The 18,659-nt window shown below is 41.6% G+C and overlaps 1 protein-coding gene across 2 annotated transcripts; it reads right to left on the bottom strand.

Annotated features, from left to right (window-relative positions):
* Positions 1-578: 578 nt before the first annotated feature.
* On the bottom strand, positions 579-14,785 carry LOC132370002 (glycine N-acyltransferase-like). Of its 2 annotated transcripts, none has more exons than XM_059929725.1 (6): positions 14,485-14,785; positions 9,774-9,869; positions 6,603-6,710; positions 4,703-4,829; positions 2,102-2,273; positions 579-1,693 (listed from the first exon to the last, which is right to left on the bottom strand). In XM_059929725.1, exons 2-6 carry the CDS (start codon positions 9,849-9,851, stop codon positions 1,291-1,293), a joined length of 888 nt encoding a protein of 295 aa, XP_059785708.1. In that variant the 5' UTR covers positions 9,852-9,869; positions 14,485-14,785; the 3' UTR covers positions 579-1,290. The 2 variants fall into 2 exon arrangements, with proteins under 2 accessions (XP_059785708.1, XP_059785709.1); XM_059929726.1 differs by lacking the exon at positions 14,485-14,785 and adding an exon at positions 8,526-8,574 and having other exon boundaries at positions 9,774-9,854.
* Positions 14,786-18,659: the final 3,874 nt, after the last annotated feature.

The following is an 18,659-nucleotide window of genomic DNA, read 5'->3' on the forward strand; positions in this document are numbered from 1 at the left end:
TACAGCGAAGAATTGTCCAGTCTAAAATGTCCATTGTGACAAAGTCGAGAAACCTGCTCGAAACTGAGCCTTCACTCTCTCAACTGGCGAAGAAATTAAACCTCAGTTGTGTGTGTGTGTGTGTGTGTGTGTGTGTATGTTTGTGGGGGCCTTCATCCCCAATTCCATAGCTTAATTTCAGGTTTAGGTGGACCAGAGGGAACAGGTTCTTAATCCAGGTGATCACCTTCATTCAGGTGCTCTGTTTGCTGCCCGGTACTGGTGTTTAGTGCTGTTTCTCTCGAAGGGCTGGGGCAGGAAACTCTCCCACCTAACCTGTCCCAACCAGGAAGAATATCTTTCCACACCAGCAACCAGATTCTCCCATGAGGCAATGGTCTGAACCGCACAGAATTCGGGCATCTTGAAGTAACATGCCAAGGTCAAGCGGAACAGTAGGCATGCATGCTATACCTGCCACCTCCTCAACTTCCATCTCTTCTCAATAAATCCCCACCTTCCTGGGGCTGGGTGTTCCCACTTTCCTCTCCCCATTAGCTCACGCCATGTTTCCCCAACACGAACCACTTAGCTTCAGCTTATACAATCAAACACAAAATCTCTTTATTGTTTGAGGGTTTCAGGTGACTTTAGGACGCTCAGCTTTTAGGAACAATATTGAATCATTTTCCCCAGAGTGGAAGGGTGGAGGGGGGGGGACAGGCTAACATAAGTTAGTCTTTTTCTTAATAACTCTTCCTGCTATATCATGCATATCATGTGTAACATAATATGTCATATATATTTGTATATAACATATTTAATACACCTGTAAAGCAGCAATCAGAGGAGAGGATAATGTCTACAGACCTAACGAGTAGAGTCCACTTGCTCTTCACTAAGGGAAAAGCCATAGAAAGAGAGGACTAAGTCGTAATGCCCAGGAAGTATTAGCCCTCCCTGGAGAACCTGGCAAGGGTCTACCAACCCATGCCCGAAGAGTCCCAGGGGAAGCCATTTGGGGCAACATGTAGCGGATGAAGAAGCATGGCAGAGACCCTGGAAGCATGGGGAACGGAACTATGAAACCACTGCAGGAGGACCAGATGATGCTTATGCTGAGATATCTAAGGCAAGCCCATCGACGGTAGTGGTCCTGTCGACCATCACACTGCTGCCCCAGGACCCACACAATGTCCACTCCTTTACCTATGATTACAATTACAATTGGTTCTTTCCCTCCACCCACCCATCGGCTCCTCCAGCTGCATCCTCAGGCCCGTCCCATACTGTCTTGGATTCAGTGCTGCTTCACAGAGGTACACAGTTCCACTGGTTCCAGTCGCAGGGCACAGGGATATGATTCAGACTGTGACTCATTTTCTGCATAATTTTGTTATTCTTGTCTACATGAGAATACACGGGGAAGCCACGTTCGATCAGAGCCTGGGTCTGGTAATAGATGACGTAGGTGACGAGACCATGGGCCCGGTACTCAGGTAGGGTGCCCCCCATCCGCATCTCTCCTGTCTGGTCCATCAGGGACCAGGACACAGGGGTCCCCTCAGGCCCCAGCAGGCAGAAGTTGGGGAAGGTCCGGATACAGCGCTCGATGAATCTCTGGCTCCACTCATTGCCACCGAAATGCCAGAATTTATTCACCACGGCAGCATGGGTAGGATCCAACAATGAGAGTTTAAACATCTCTTGGTCACTATGGATGTTCCAAGAGAAAAGCAAAGTCCATGAGTTTAGAGGTTTATATTTGTTCTTACCTCTATTATCTTGAGAGACAGAGTAGGCAGAGGAAATAGCGAACGCAAAGTCTGGAGTATAAGTGAGCTTGTAATGACAGAGGAACAGAAAGAAGGCCGGTGTTGTTGGACTGAGTGAGTTAGAAGGACAAGACAGGTCAAAGAAGTTGACATAGGCCTGACATATTCCAGGTGAGAAAAGAAATGGGGAGAAACACGGTTTGAATTATGTTTTTAAAAAAGATTATTCTGGCTGCTTTGAAGAAGATGGATTGTGGGGAGCCAGAGTAAAAGCAGAAAGAGAAGTTGGGAGGCTACTTTGGTAGTGAGAGGTGTAAGTAGCATAGGGTAGCTTTTATCAAACTCACATGGCCTTGGGTTTGCCATCGCTAAGTGATAAGTTCTTTATATCCAGCAGGGAAGGAGCCAGTTCCCTTATTGCCTCAATCGCCATATAGAGAATGTTTTGTGATCGCTTGACTTTGAAGGATTTAGTGGCTGCAAGACTTTGGATTACTTCATTCAGGCTGGATTGTGAACCTAGATGGGATTATAAGGAGAAATGCAGTGATTTATGTCCATTCTAGGGAGAAGCTCTCCAGTGGAGTAGGAAGTGTCTGAGGATTTCTAGTCAGAGAACTTTGGTGATGGGCTCGGTGCTGCTGCTGTATGACTGGGGTCATGTAATCAGGGTTTGTGCAATTTTCCTTGTTTCGCAGAAGCAAAAACATGCCTAGAAATTCATTCAGCCATGGTCATGCCATTAGAGGCAATACCAAGACTGGAACTAAGTTTTCTGGGCTACATAATCATGCAGTTTTGATGATCAAAGAAGGTGAGTTATAATAATTATAGTTGCCGGGACTTCCCTGGTGGAGCAGTGGTTGGGAATCTGCCTGCCAGTGCAGGGGACACGGGTTCAATCCCTGGTCTGGGAAGATCCCACATGCCATGGAGTAACTAGGCCTGTGAGCCACAACTGCTGAGCCTGCGCTCTAGAGCCCATGAGCCGCAGCTGCTGAGCCCACGTGCTGCAACTACTGGGGTCTGCGCGCCTGGAGCCCGTGCTCCACAATGGGAGAGGCCACCGCGATGGGGGGGCTGTGTACTGCAGTGAAGAGTGGCCCCCACTCACCACAACAGGAGAAAGCCCACGCACAGCGACGAAGACCCAACGCAGCCAAAAATAAATAAAATTTTAAAAAATAATAGTAATTATAGTTGCCAACATCTCTGGAGTACTTACTATGTTCCCAATGTGGTAGATTGTTGCAGTAATGACCCACAATTTGCCCACATCTCCTTGTACCCATTCCCTGGAATAGTCCCCTCCTGCACTGCATCTGACCTTGGCCATATGACTTGTTTTACCAATGGGAAAGAGTAAATTTGATGCAGAGAGAGGCTTAAAAATGCTTGCACATTGGGGCTCACCATGTCTTTGTGCTTCTGGTTACCTTGAGGCCAACACCACATGAAAAGGCCTAGGCTAGCCTGCTGAAGATATGTGTTCTTATCATGATGTCACCAGGGCCTAACCAGCACTGACAGTCAGACCATCATTCAGACTTGTAAGTTAGGCCATCCTAGAGCAACCAGCCCACAGTCACCCATCAACTGACTATAGATGCATAGTTACACCCAGAGGAGACCAGCAGAACAACTGCCTTGCAAAGCCCAGTCCAATTGTTGATTCACAGAATTATGAGGTTTGCTATGCAGTGAAAGTTAACTGAAACATTCAGGTATTGCACTAAGCAATTCCTAGCTAAGATTTCATTTATTCTTTTCAACACTGCTGTGTTTTACGTACCATTATTTATTTTTTATTTTTTTAGTAAATTTATTTATTTATTTTTGGCTGCGTTGGGTCTTCATTGCTGTGCACGGGCTTCCTCTAGTTGTGGCAAGTGAGGGCTACTCTTTGTTGTGGAGTACGGGCCCTAGAGCACGTGGGCTTCGGTAGTTGTGGCACACAGGCTCGGTAGTCGTGGCACACAGGCTCAGTAGTTGTGGCACACAGGCTCAGTAGTTGTGGCTCACGGGCTTAGCTGCTCCATGGCATGTGGGATCTTCCTGGACCAGCGCTCAAACCCGTGTCCCCTGCATCGGCAGGCAGATGCTTAACCACTGCACCACCCGGGAAGTCCTAGGTACAATTATTACCCTCATTTTTATATATGAAAGTCAGGATCTCAGATAGGACAAGTCCCTGGCTAGGATCACATGGCAAAGTAACAGGCAGGGCTTCCCTGGTGGCGCAGTGGTTGAGAATCTGCCTGCCAATGCAGGGGACACGGGTTCGAGCCCTGGTCTGGGAAGATCCCACATGCCGCGGAGCAGCTGGGCCCGTGAGCCACGATTACTGAGCCTGCGCATCTGGAGCCTGTGCTCCGCAACTAGAGAGGCCGCGATAGTGAGAGGCCCGCGCACCGCGATGAAGAGTGGCCCCCGCTTGCTGCAACTAGAGAAAGCCCTTGCACAGAAACGAAGACCCAACACAGCCAAAGTAAATAAATAAATAAATTAAAAAAAAAAAAAAAGTAACAGGCAAATGCCATCCTAGGTAGTCTGACTCTGGAGACCACGCTCATAACCATATAAGCTGCTCTTTATGACCTAGGAGGTGTTCTGTGGCACGAGGTGTCATTCCAATTCTAGGAATGAAAGTCCCTGGGGAAAGCTTTGCTCTGATACCCAACCACCCTAAGGCATCCTGGATATGTCCACAAAATATGCCATAAATCCTTAGCTCTTAGGGGATTATGTTACAGTCCTCTATATGAAGCCCATTAGGTACAAGCTTTGAGGGTGTTTTTTTCCCCCTTTACAGGTATAGTTGCAGCTGAGTAAAAAAACTGACAGCAGGCTGAGGGTCTGGGGCTTGGAGAAAGGAGATACATGTCATAGGAGAAATTGTTCAGGATGGAGATGTGATTCAGCACAGATTCCATTCCTTTTGTACTTACTTTGGATCTGCAAATGCTGTTTCCAATTGATGACTTCTGGTAAGCTGAGGAATTCCTGACAGTTTTTGAGGTCTTTGGAGTAGATATGGTAAGTATTGGTGTAGTGATCAAGGTCATCTGTCATGTCCTGTTATCATTGAGAAAAGGGGGGCAAAACAAATGTCTTATTTTTCATGATTGTAATACTTTTTTCTAAATTCTACTATACTGTGTTTTTTGGTTTTTTTTAAAAGATTTATTGATTGATTGATTGCTATGTTGGTTCTTCGTTTCTGTGCTAGGGCTTTCTCTAGTTGCGGCAAGCGGGGGCCACTCTTCATCGCGGTGCGTGGGCCTCTCACTATTGCGGCCTCTCTAGTTGCGGAGCACAGGCTCCAGACGCGCAGGCTCAGCAGTTGTGGCTCACGGGCCCAGCCGCTCCGCGGCATGTGGGATCCTCCCAGACCAGGGCGCGAGCCCGTGTCCCCTGCATTAGCAGGCAGATTCTCAACCACTGCGCCACCAGGGAAGCCCCTATACTGTGGTATTTTTAAGTACTAAAATATTGGTGTTTGTATTGGTGCATTAGAAATTTTTCTGAATCATTTAAATCATGAGATCAAGATGGGAGATTCAGGTGTTCAAATTATGATGAAAAACTGCAGAACAATACTATTTTCTACCCATATATTGTGTTAAAATTTCAACTCAAGCAAAGACACAACTATTTAGAAAGAATTCTTCTATATTTTCATCTTCCTCAACAGGAAGAAGAGAAAAGCAATTGACAAGGAAAAGTTTCTGTTGCAAGAATAAATTTTTCTATATTTCAAACACTTGCAGAATACACAAACTATGAAGATGACAGTATTAAATTTGGTTATTGACATTTCTGTATTGAAATTTCCATCTATACTAAATTAAGACAAAGAAGATGAAAACCAGTTAGAAATGCTTTCATAAAATAATACAATAGTTGAACGAATTGTAATTACAGAAAAACAAAGAAACCACTTATTTAGAAAGATCCCCTCAAATTATTAAATAAGAGATGCGATTATTTGGAAGAAGGCACAGGAAAATATTATCTTGAGTGCAGAATTAGAAACCTTTTCAAAAATAGTTGGAATTGTTGCAGAAAAATACACTCAAAAGTCAGCAATGATACCACTAACATATTTTGTTTCTTAAGATCCCATTTAAGATAAAAGGTCAAATAATTTTATTGCAGTTCAGTTTTTATTATTAATATAAATTTCTTCATTTTATATACTGTTTAATTCCATGGATTTTAAATAACTTATTATTTGTAGGAAAGATATATTTGTATTTTTATAAATTTATAATTTTACTGGATGTTTTAAAATAAACTTAGGGTTTTTTGTCTTTGAAATGTATTAACTATTTAGTTTCACTAATTTTTAAATGTTTCCCCAAAATGCATATGGAAATTCTAATATTATAAAATTTTTTTTTAATAATCAGTCAACTAACTGTCCTGTTTCATACCTTCCTATCTTTGTCCTTGTTACTTCCTCTGGTTAGAATGTCCTCCTTTCTTTGTCAGCCTAACAAAGATATATTTATCTACAAAATCCAGTTCAGATGAAACATCCACTAAGAAGTGTATCTAATCTGATCCTGTAACCTCCATCTCCAAACTCCATAGTTTAATCAGCTTTTGCCTGTGCTATCTCCATATATTGTACATTTTCTGTTTTTGAACATTTTACACTAAGTTGTAATTTATTTACTTACCTGTATTCTCCTCCAGGCTGTGGGGTTCTTAAAGGCAAGGATTTGTTCACTATCACTGCAATTCATTTCTGTAGCCCTAGGGTCTACCACATTACCAGGCACACGGTAGGCACATAGCAAATATAAACATAGATGCAAATTCATTCCACATCTGGCACCTTACCTGCTCCTGAGGGCGGATAACCACTGTATTAAAATCAGGCCACTTGTCCACCAGGGCCTTTAGCTTGAATGGGTTTCCCTGATTCATGTGGAAGACAGTCCCATAAACCTGCAGTATCCAGACAAAGCGAGAGGGTTAGCTTATTAGGAAGGGATGGCAAAGTGCCTTGTTTGACCAGGACAGGTTTATGTCTATGAAACTGTGAAATTTTACAGCAGTAAAGGGACAAATAGGGCATCTGGGTCTAAAATCTCCACATGCTACAGTTTATTTTTTACCTCAGATGAGAGCTTTTTCTTCCCATCTGGTATAAATCAAACATGCATATGGTAAAATATTGGGACAAAGTTAATTATCATAAGAACACTGTTCTTTTTTTGGTAGGATTTAATAATATCTTTTCCCAGACTTTCTTCTATTCATACTCATAGAGATACACAATTTTACAAATGTAAAATGATCTGATACATGATATTTTTCACCACTGAATAAACTGTGGGTGTATTTCTATGTTCATAAATACAAAATTTTTCAATTATGTTCTAATGACTGCATAGGATTCCATTATTTGGTTGTATCATGGTTCATTTGTGCATTTGCCTACTGATGGTCATTTCAGCTTTTTCCAAATTTTCATTTTAACAACTAATTCTTTGCAGAGCATGCTTGCACAGAAATCTTTGCATGGGCACCTGATATTTTCTTAGATTATCCATCAGGTAACTGCTGGTTCAAAGGTTATGGACATGTTTAAAACTCTTTAACATGTATGTCCACAGTACCCTCTGGAAAGGTAATTTCCTCCCACCAATAAGCAAAGGCTAAAGCAAAATGCTCAAGAGAATGGGCTGTGGAAGCCTACAGTCTAGGTCCAGTCTTGAGTCCCCAACCCCGCCTTTTTGCATAGTTTGTTGAGAGAGAGAGGAAAGCAGGGAGAGAATGAATGAGATAGCCTGTGGACATTAAGTGTCCTGGTGGTTTGGGGTTGGGGGAATGCAGTGGTGGATACCACCATGGGCCACATGACTATTGTGAACATGAAGCCTCTGCAGATACCAGCATGGAAACATGCCAATGACCAAAGGCCAAAAAAAAAAAAGGTATGCAGTTTAATGGTTTCTACCATGGGTAGATGATGACCAAAGTCTGTACCAACATCTTTCCCTCCTACCACCCTCCACCCGATGTGAACTACTGTTGTTACACTATGGAGAAAGAGAAGGGGGAAAAAATCTAAGTTGCCTGAGCTTATCTGAAATCATTGTTTTCAGCCATGAATGGAGGCTTGATATAGAAATTCCGTATAGTTTGGCAAAATATAGATGTTTCTTTTTACGCCTTTGCATTTGGGGGTGTGTAAATTTGTTTTACATTAATACATTATCCATTACAAGATCTGAAAATATGTGTATCTCTTCCTCTTTCTTATTCCCCGGGCTGAATTAATTAAAACTCTTTTTTTTTTTTTCTGCTGAACTCAGAACGTAGTGAGCCAGGCAACTACTCTAAATTGACTCAACTGGAGTTGACACAGGCAATAAAATGTACTTAATAGCCAACACTTAGAAGAACAGATGGACGTTTTGTCAACTGAGACTCAGCAAGTATTGAGTTCTAGGTTATACCTCCATTAAAAGTACCTGGCAAACAACTATTCTAGATTTCAACTAGGGTAAAAATGTGTATCTTTAATATACAACCAATGCTGTTTCTTCATGAAAGTTGTGGAGCCAAGAGGGCCGCCTTATCTTACCACAGAGATGCTCCAAGTAAGGACACTTGGAAACCACCAAGAGTTTCCTCAAGATGTTTGGGGTCCACTTAACCCAAGGAGTAAAAAGAAATTTAAATCACAAAATTCTATACTACAGAGCATGGAAGAAAAACTTTTAGGTTGAAGAATTTTCAAAAATAGCTACTTACCATAAAAATATCTTAGGCAAGTGTTCATAACATGTATAAGTGATGTAACCTGTAAGAAAAATTGACTGTCTCTTTGAGAGGTTGCCTGGATCTTAAGGATTATCAAGTGACAGTAGTTAAATATTAGGTAACAGAGATTAATATTAGTGGGATCCACCAAAGTGGGTGACATTTTAGTTTTAAATTAGTTGATTTGAAGTCATTTTTGGCAGTAATTAAAGCACAGGGCGAGTTGTTTCATTAGTCTATTTCTAATAAATGAAAATGAAGCCATATGATCTACAAATAAAATAATGCTAACATTTTTCTCCTTTATACAGAAAGATGGAGTAACAATTCTATTAGGGAGTGGGGCAGGTGAATGCATTTATCTTATCTAAAATGTATGCATCTTATAGGAGTGTCTTATAAAACAGTAGAAATCTAGTTTTCTTTCCACAAAAAAATTTCAGGGAAATAATTTGTTCTCCAAATACACACACACACACACACACATTACACACACACACACATTCACACACACACGGTTGTACTTAAATTCCACTGGAATGGACCCCATCCCTTTGGTTGCTAAAGAAAATCACAGGTGAGGACCTCAGCCAATCATTAGAGTTGCTCTCGAACAGTTCTGGATGTGGGCATCTATGTATATGTTCTATTTAATCCTGAGATTTCTGATCAGTTGTACTTGGTTAACAGAGATCCTCAGAGTCAGCCACAAAATAGCTTGATATGCCATAAGTTCGGAGCAATTGGAAAATCTAAGTGAAATAGAAATTGACTTATTATTAATTTTAAAGAAGGCTCATGATGGTTAACCTCTCACCTGGCAAGTGTTCCTTTAAGGAGAACAAATTAAAAATTAACATGTAGTCTCAGCTAACTTTGTGGGAGAACTCTGGGCAAGTTTCCAGTGCTATTATGGAACGTTTCTTGGAAAGGAGCAAGGGAATACTTTTTGAATCAACTTGGAGCAAAAAGCAATGTTAGGTCTCAGGCATTCCTACGTTCATACCATAGCACTGCAGCTCACTATTTGTGGGGTATTGGGCAAACCACTTCACTGAGCCTCCATCTTCACATCAGTGACATGGGCATAACAGCAAATATCTTGTAGAGAGGTTATGCAAATTAAATGAGAGAAAATATGCACTGGCACAGAATAGGTGCTCAATAAATATTAGTCTCTCTTTCCCTTCATCACAGGAATTTTCTCTTCCTACTCCTCTCAGAATTTTCCATTGTCACCTTTAAGGATGTAGGAAGGCTCTTCCTCAAGGATTTCTCCAGCATCTGCAGCATCTGGGCACCTTGCAATGGGAACATCGTGCAAGACACCTTGTCCTGGAGAGACAACCAGGAAACAGCCAGGAATGAGAAGATCAGGAGGAGATTCAGAAACAAAAGTAGCAAGTTCTCTGCTAATTGCCAGAGCCCTCTTCAGTGTCTCTTTATTGGTGTCATCTTCACTAAAGTCATCAGCCATTCCAAGGAAGGATGAGACTGGCAGAAACTGCAGGGCCTGCCTTCTGAATTTTTCAGCTCACTTTCTTAAAACCCCGATGAATTCTAGTCATTAACTTCACTTTACATTAGCAAACACATTCTAAAATATATATAACATTTTTTAAAAAATTTAGTTGCTATCAGTGATTTTTCTGACTCTACCAGTAATAAGCTGTGCAACCTTGGAAAGTTACTTAGCCTCTCTGTACCTTGGTTTCTTCAAAGTAGATGGGATAATAGTATTACCTGACTCATAGAACTGTTGTGAGGATTAAATGAGCTAATATGTTAAAAGAGTAAATAAGTGCTTAAAGAGTCTGTCACATAGTAAACACTGAGCATATGTTATTTTATTACTACTACCACTCCTCTTCCTTACTGTCCTTTCTTTCCCCTCCTCGTCTCCCCCCTCCTCCTTCTCCCCACTTGAGTTAAAGTGCTGTATACTGCATGATATTTTGATGTCACCTTTTAAATATAGGGCATTTTGACATGGTTTAAAATATAAACAAATTATCTTATTGTTTGTTTGTTTCTTTATCTATTTAGGCCACACCATGTGGCTTGCGGGATCTTAGTTCCCCAACCAGGGATTGAACCCAGGCCCCGGCAGTGAAAGCGCCGAGTCCTAACCACTGGACGGCCAGGGAACTCCTTGTTTATTTAATTGCCAAGTCCTATTTCAGGCTGGTGCTCTCACTTTATCACTGAGCCTCACCCTATTTTTGAGTCTTACTCCATCTCTAAGCCCTACTCTTGGATCTATGATACATGTTGCATAATTACTAGGTAGCATAAAAATAGTATTTTTACATATTTGACTCACTGCATCAAATTGGGATGGTCAAAACATCCCATAAAAAAAAAAAATCCCATAAAATCCTACTGACATGAGAAAGGAAGAAAAGAGGCAGTGTCACAGTGTTCTGATTTGGAACTGTGATCTTAGGAGTACCAAGTTACTTTTTTTTTTTTTTTTTTTTTAATGTTATCGATTAACTTTTTTTTTTTTTTTAAAGTTTAATTTTTATTTATTTATTTATTTATGGCTGTGTTGGGTCTTCGTTTCTGTGCGAGGGCTCTCTCCAGTTGCGGCAAGTGGGGGCCACTCTTCATCGCGGTGCGCGGGCCTCTCACTGTCGCGGCCTCTCCCGTTGCGGAGCACAGGCTCCAGACGCGCAGGCTCAGTAATTGTGGCTCACGGGCCTAGTTGCTCTGTGGCATGTGGGATCTTCCCAGACCAGGGCTCGAACCCGTGTCCCCTGCATTGGCAGGCAGACTCTCAACCACCGTGCCACCAGGGAAGCCCCAAGTTACTTTTTAATGAAGACGCCGAAGAGGTATTCTGAGAAGGTGTTGTATTAAAACCCACCATGCCTGAGATGACATGCTCCAGGCCAGAACTGGGTAAATTTGTGATTTTAGAATAGCAAGGGCATTTCTGTTTTTGGCCAAGGTGGAATACAGTAAGTCCCTTATATATGAAATTTCAAGTTTTGAACTTTCAAAGATGCGAACGTGCGTCGCTCATCCAACCTATGGACCAGGGAGTTGTAACGACTTTTGTTTTTTAATATTTATTTATTTATTTATTTGGCTGCACCGGGTCTTAGTTGCGGCACGCGGGATCTTCATTGCTGAGTGCGGGATCTTCACTGCGGCATGTGGGATCTAGTTCCCTGACCAGGGATCGAAACTGGGCCCCCTGCATTGGGATGCAGAGTCTTAACCACTAGACCACCCGGGAAGTCTCAATTATAGTGACTTTTAAGAAATATTATTTATGTCACACTTTTCACCTGGCAGTAAAGGCGAGTGATGAATCAGGAACAATCTTGCGACAATTTTGGAAGGATGGTAACATCTACAAGGCCATAAAAACATTGACTTTGCTTGTTGTGAGGTTACAGCCATCACCATGAATGGGGTTGGGAAGAACCTTTGCCTGAAGTTTGCTCACGACTTTTGTGGATTTGAGAAGGTGGATGAGGAGTCCAAAGAGGTCTTCAGCAACTTAGTGACCCTCAGCGAGAAGGTGGAGCTAGATCTGCAATAAGACAACTTCATTGAATTCCTTGCTGCCCAACATGAGGAGCTTACTAATGAAGACCTGATGGAATTGGAGGCCCAGAGAAAGGATGAAGAGAGACAAGAGGAAGAAGTAACTGAAGAACTGAAGAGATTCACGACGTAGGAAATGACAAGGGGATCTTCTTTATTTGAGGAGGCACTGTTAGTTTTTGAGGCACAGGTCCCGAATGTAGAATGGTACACAAAAGTTGCAGCAGCCATTCAGAACGCAATCCAGTGCTATCGTGTCATCTATGACAAGAAAAACAAAGAGCTACTACCCAGACATCACTGGATCGTTTATTCAAGAGAGTAGATAGAATTGAATCCAGAGGATCTTAAGACTGTAAAAAGTATAGCATTCCTGAGGCCAATCTTATCTTTTATCTAGAGGCAACTCAGAAGGAGTATGAGTTGCAACGTAAAGATGAATGTCAAATCTGTGGGGTGAAGTCAGAATGGCCATCGTTAAAAAGTCTACAAATAATAAATGTTGGAGAGGGTGTGGAGAAAAGGGAGCCCTCCTACACTGTTGGTGGGAATGTAAACTGGTGCAGCCACTATGGAAAACAGTATGGAGGTTCCCCAAAAAACTAAAAATAGAGTTGCCATATGATCCAGCAATCCCACTCCTGGGCACATACTCAGACAAAATTGTAATTTGAAAAGATACATGCACCCCTATGTTCATAGCAGCACTATTTAAAATAGCCAAAATATGGAAACAACCTAAATGTCCATCGACAGAAGAATGAATAAAGAAGATGTGACATATATATATATATATATATATATATATATATATATATAATACAACGGAATATTACTCAGTCATAAAAAAGAACGGAATAATACCATTTGCAGCAACATGGATGGACATAGAAATTATCATACTAAGTGAAGTAAGTCAGAAAGAGAAAGACAAATGCCATATGATATTGCCCAAGTGTGCAATCTGAAATATGACACAAATGAACATATCTACGAAAGAGAAACAGATTCACAGACATAGAGAACAGATTTGTGTTTGCCAAGTGGGGGAGGGGGGTGGTGGAGGGATAGAATGCAAGTTTGGAATTAGCAGATGAAAACTATTATATATAGGATGGATAAACAACAAGGTCTTACTGTATAGCACACAGAACTGTATTCAATATCCTGTGATAAAACATAATGGAAAAGAATATGAAGGAATATATATATATATATATATTTATAAAACATATATATATGTATATGTGACTGAATCATTTTGCTGTACAGTAGAAATTAACACAACACTGTAAATCAACTATACTTCAACAAAATTAAAATATCTGTGGGGTGTAATATTACCATGTTTCCTGAAAAGTATAGGGTTTGGAACCACCCTCCAAGAATGCACACACAAACCAACAACCAAGCATGGTGCCTCATAAATAAGGTAGATTGAGAACAACTGAGACTGTGATTCTCCAGGACATTGGACACACTCACTGTGAGCTGACAGAACTGGGCAACAGGCAATGTCCTTGGGAGTAAAATTCAGAACCTTGGACCTAGTTTTTCCCAGAGAAGAAATTAATCCAAAGAAAACAATTCAAAAGAAGAAAAAAGCTCTCAGCAGAATCTGATAAAGCTACACAAAGATAAGCAAGGACTGAACAAAATCCCAGTGTTCAACATTAGGGGAAGGAAATATAAACTATGGTGCAACTCCATGATATTAGCATAATTCCTACACATATGGACACATGGGAAAGGATTGAAATAAAATGAGAAAATGTAGGGCCTAAAACAGTTCATATACCACATACATAAGCATAAATTTATAAGAGAACACAGACAAATAAAAAGATAGATTGTGGTAGTAGCAATATAGGTGAAAACTTTAAAGTAAGTTTGTTTATTATACGATTTAAATAAATAATAGGTCTGGTCTGTATTCTTGTCCTTACTCAGCTACTCATTTCCTCTCTGACTTTAAGTACAGCAATCTTCTTATCATTCATGGAGACAAAAAACTGCCTACTTTAAAATATAACCAGAAGGATTCAACAGGGTGCTGTTTAGAGTGCTTTCACGCATTAAGTGCTCCATTCACCACCACCCCACTGCCAGAAAATGCCCAGATCTTTCCTCATTCCTTTATTAGTTCAGATCCAAAAACTGCAAGAATTTTTCATAGTGCCTAACAAGTTGTCTTTTACAGAATAGGTGCCAGATACACGTTTCTTAAGTTGAAGTTATTCCTTTTCCTTAGGTATATTTGTCATCGTATTCTGAGCAGAACAAAGAGAACAAAGTATGAGCATTTTGATTTGTCTCATGTAAGTGGAGAGGATGTCACAAAACAATGATTATCTTTTTTTTTTTTTTTTTTTTTTTTGGCATGAGTTCTCACCTGGAAAGCTGTCTTCACACCAATCTTTGCAGGAACAAATGAAGAGGAGAGACCTTTAGATCATGAAATTTCCCTCTGGCGCAGACAGTTAAGCAGGTCTTGCAGAGTGCTTTTAGGTACGTTTTCTTCACAAATTGCCGAGCTGAGGCTTGTCATGTGGACCTTGCACTAGGCAAAAAGTTGGGTGTTAGCTCTCATGAAATCTATCCCTTGCTCTCTGGGTCTCATGTTGAGGGAGCTGGTTTTGCAAGGCTGAGAGGCTGCCAGTGTGCCATCTGAGCTTCTCTTTCTGAAACGCCAGGCTGCTCTTTGCCCCGCAGGCCCTGTCATTACTCTGATAACCAAGCTATGTGAAGCCAACAAGCCAGATACTGGAAGGGTCACACTGTATAGGCAATACCTTTCTCCTCCCCTTCCCATTCTCAAGTACCTGCAATAAGAGAAAGATATTAGGAAAGATATGGTTCAGGTCTGGTTTGCAGAATCTGACTTTTCTTCCTACACGTACGCAGTACAGAAAATCATTTGCACAGGGTGACTAAAGCTCTTAGGATCCTCGCTTTTTTAGGATAATCTGTGTCCTCTCCCCTGCCCATTCTGAGGCTCCAGTTAAACATCCCCACAATGATTTAACTCGGGCACTTCTTAGTCTCACTTTTATAGAGAAGGAAACTGAGGCTCAGTGTGGCTGAACTGGATAGAATTTAAACCCAGAGGCTTTCCCTCCAAAGTGCCCAGTACCCCACATGAACACTTGTTCTACCATTCTCAGAAGAGAAAGGAGGGTTCATAGAAAAGAGAGCCCACTCTGTGAAATGACCAGGGAGGGAAGATTGACACTATCTGGGTCCTCCACCTCATCACTCTTACCCTTGTTCAGCAGGTTAGTGGAGGGGAGGAGTCACTCTAATCAGAGGAGCAGGGGCAGGGTTGCCTAGTGTCCAGAAAATTGAAAAACTTTGTGTGCTCCTTCAGTCCATAGACCAGCACAGCACAAGTTTACACATGTTCACCTCTGTCCTCCTCGAATATTAATTCTCCATCTTGTCTCCTGGGGTTGAAGTTGTTATAATTATTCATTACTCTTTCTCCAAGGCTAAAGGCCATTGAAACTGTTCTGTCTCAGAATGGCCATCATCAAAAAGTCTACAAATGATAAATGTTGGAGAGGGTGTGCAGAAAAAGGAACCCTCCTACACTGTTGGTGGGAATGTAAGTCGGTACAGCCACTATGGAGAACAGTATGGAGGTTCCTTAAAAAAAACAAAAATAGAGTTACCATATGATCCTACAATCTCACTCCTGGGTATATATCCGGAAAAGACAAAAACTGTAATTTGAAAAGAAACATGCACCCCAATGTTCATAACAGCACTATTTACAATAGGCAAGACATGGAAGCAATCTAAGTGTCCATCAAAAGATGAATGGATGAAGAAGATGTAGTATGTATATACAAACATATACATGTATGTATGTATATATAAAATAATATTCATTAAAAAGAATGAAATAATGCCATTTACAGCAACATGGATGGATCTAGAGATTATCATACTAAGTGAAGTAAGCCAGACAGAGAAAGACAAATATCAAATGATATTGATTATATGTAGAATCTGAAAAAACAAAGACACAAATGAACTTATTTACAAAACAAAACAAAAATAGACCCACAGACATAGAAAACAAACTTATGGTTAACGAAGGGGAAAGTGGGTGGGGTGGGGGAGGAATCAGCCTAGTGGACCCCTTGGCCCCAGTAGAGTCCATATCCTGCAAAGACTATCTACAACACAAGAGTGGGGTCCTTCTCTTTCCCACCTGAACCCAGACCCCTGGTCCTCTGTCTCTTTCAGCCCTTACACTCACTCAGTCAGAATATTCAAGAGCCTCTATTACCCTTTAACCTTAAACTACTCTCTTAACCTCTCTGGAATGTTTTCCCAGCTGGAAAAAAAATAGTGTTGTCATGCCAGGTAACCAAGGGTTTTCTCTGCTCTTCTGTTACCAACCCTCTCCAATGGGTCCCCAAGAAGGGTCCTCCTGCCTGGCGTCACTCCCACCAATAAAATGAGAACTAGTCCAGCTTAGAAGCAAAGGAGAGCTTTATTCTCCCATCAGGGAATGGAGAGGCGCAAGTTCTGGCTCTAGAACACACACTCTCCCTGACAGGCGGTGGGCAGGGCTGCTTTATAGGGTTCTCTCCTTGGCAGGGAGGGTGTGGAGTTCTCCAGGGTCTGGGGCAGGCGTATTGCTCAGGGCTCCAGATGGCAGTGTCGGGTGCAGGGTCTGTGCACACGGCCCTCTGCCACTGCCACCATCTTGAATCTTGGCCTTGTGGGTGGTGCTTCTGCACACGGCCCTCAGAGCTGAAGTGTCCGTGCAGCCATTTACACCAGGAACTGTGGCCTGAAGCGCCGGGTGTGAGCCCTCTGCACGAGGCACCCTGTGAGCAAATGAAACCAGATGAAGCACAAAAGAAAAGAGAAAGATTAGACTTGATTTTATTACCCAGATTCTATTTGTTTTCCCCGGGAACTGGTTTTGGTTTTTTTTGAATTTTTATTTTATATTGGAGCATAGTTGATTAACAATGCTGTGTTAGTTTCAGGTGTGCAGCAAAGTGATTCACTTATACACGTACACGTATCTACTCTTTTTCAAATTCCTTTCCCATATAGGTTATTACAGACTATTGAGTAGAGTTCCCTGTGCTATGCAGTAGATCCTTGTTGGTTATCTATTTTAAATATAGCAGAAGGGTGGGAGGGGGCAGGGATAGATTGGGAGTTTAGGATGGACATGTACACACTCCCTGTGAATTGTTAATGGGATTTGCCGGCGACACTTCCTTGACTCTGTGGTTATTATCTTTGCTGTGTTACACAAGATAGCAGACATAAATCTTCTCACACGCTTTGGGGTCAGGTACAAGGGAAAAGGTTCAGGAGCACTGGTGTCAGTCTTCGTGGGAGTGTTTCTCTGGGTGCTGGGTTAGGGCTGCCAATGATGACAGAAGCAGCATAGCAGAGGGGCTCAGATGAGCAAGATGGGGCCGAACTAACAGGGTTGAGATCATGACTGCACCTCTTACCTACTGTGATCTTGGACTGATTAGTTGATCTTTCCACATCTCTGTGTCTTGTATCTACAATAAGGAGTAAATAATAGTACTCTTATCTAAGAAGGGCCCGTCCGTAAGTGGAATTCAGGCTAGTGGGTTTCCCTGTGCCGACTGACCCCTAATGAGTCCCAGAAAATATATGATCTTGTAGTCTATCCAGCCTTTTCTCATCATTAGTGTGGGGACAAAGCTTTCTCCGCTTTCTAAATCCTAGGTAGAAGCAGAAATAAGATCATATCTTTTCTTAATTTAGATATGCAGAGTTATAATTGCTTAGACAATAATAGCTTAAGTTCCTGGTACATGGTAAGCATATGGAAATGTTATATTAAATCAATGAAAAATTATCTAATACAATGCAATATGCATGTGCTAATGTGCATAAAAATGTTTAGTGGCAATAATTCTTTCCTTAGGGCCCTAGGCCCAGCCATACTCATGAGGCCAGTGGAGTTCGTGAATGTCTGATAATTTAGCTAATTCTGGTTCTAATATTCAAAATTCTGAATAAAATAAGGCTAGATCCCCAGTGACATTGTATCAAATTATCTAACAGATGTATAATTGCAGTCCCAGAAGGAGAAAAAAGAGAGAGAGAGAGAGAGGAACAAAACATTTTTTAATGGCCCCAAAATTGCAAATTTGGTTTAAAATATCTACCTACACAACCAAGGATCTCAATAAACCTTAAGTTTAAACACAGAGTAAAACAATCCTAGAAATATGATAATTAAATTTCTGAAAGGCAAAGATAAAAGGAAAGTCATAAAAGCAGTCAGAGTCAGTAAAATGGCATAATAGGAAACCCTACACTCTCCAAACGCTAGGCACACCAATTTAAAAATAATACACAGCTCAGGGGCTTCCCTGGTGGCGCAGTGGTTGAGAATCTGCCTGCTAATGCAGGGGACACGGGTTCGAGCCCTGGTCTGGGAAGATCCCACATGCCACGGAGCAGCTGGGCCCGTGAGCCACAACTACTGAGCCTGCGTGTCTGGAGCCTGTGCCCCGCAACGGGAGGGGCCGCGATAGTGAAAGGCCCGCGCAC

The sequence above is a fragment of the Balaenoptera ricei genome, chromosome 8 (assembly GCF_028023285.1).
Source record: "Balaenoptera ricei isolate mBalRic1 chromosome 8, mBalRic1.hap2, whole genome shotgun sequence".
Classification (NCBI taxonomy): domain Eukaryota; kingdom Metazoa; phylum Chordata; class Mammalia; order Artiodactyla; family Balaenopteridae; genus Balaenoptera; species Balaenoptera ricei.

Excerpts from the sequence above, each read along its gene's own strand:
- LOC132370002 (XM_059929725.1), bottom strand. The coding sequence starts at position 9,851 with ATGTTCCCATTGCAAGGTGCCCAGATGCTGCAGATGCTGGAGAAATCC. Across the intron at positions 4,830-6,602 it reads TTATCCGCCCTCAGGAGCAG|GACATGACAGATGACCTTGA; the intron begins GTAAGGTGCCAG and ends CAATGATAACAG. Across the intron at positions 1,694-2,101 it reads GATGGCAAACCCAAGGCCAT|TGACCAAGAGATGTTTAAAC; the intron begins GTGAGTTTGATA and ends GAACATCCATAG.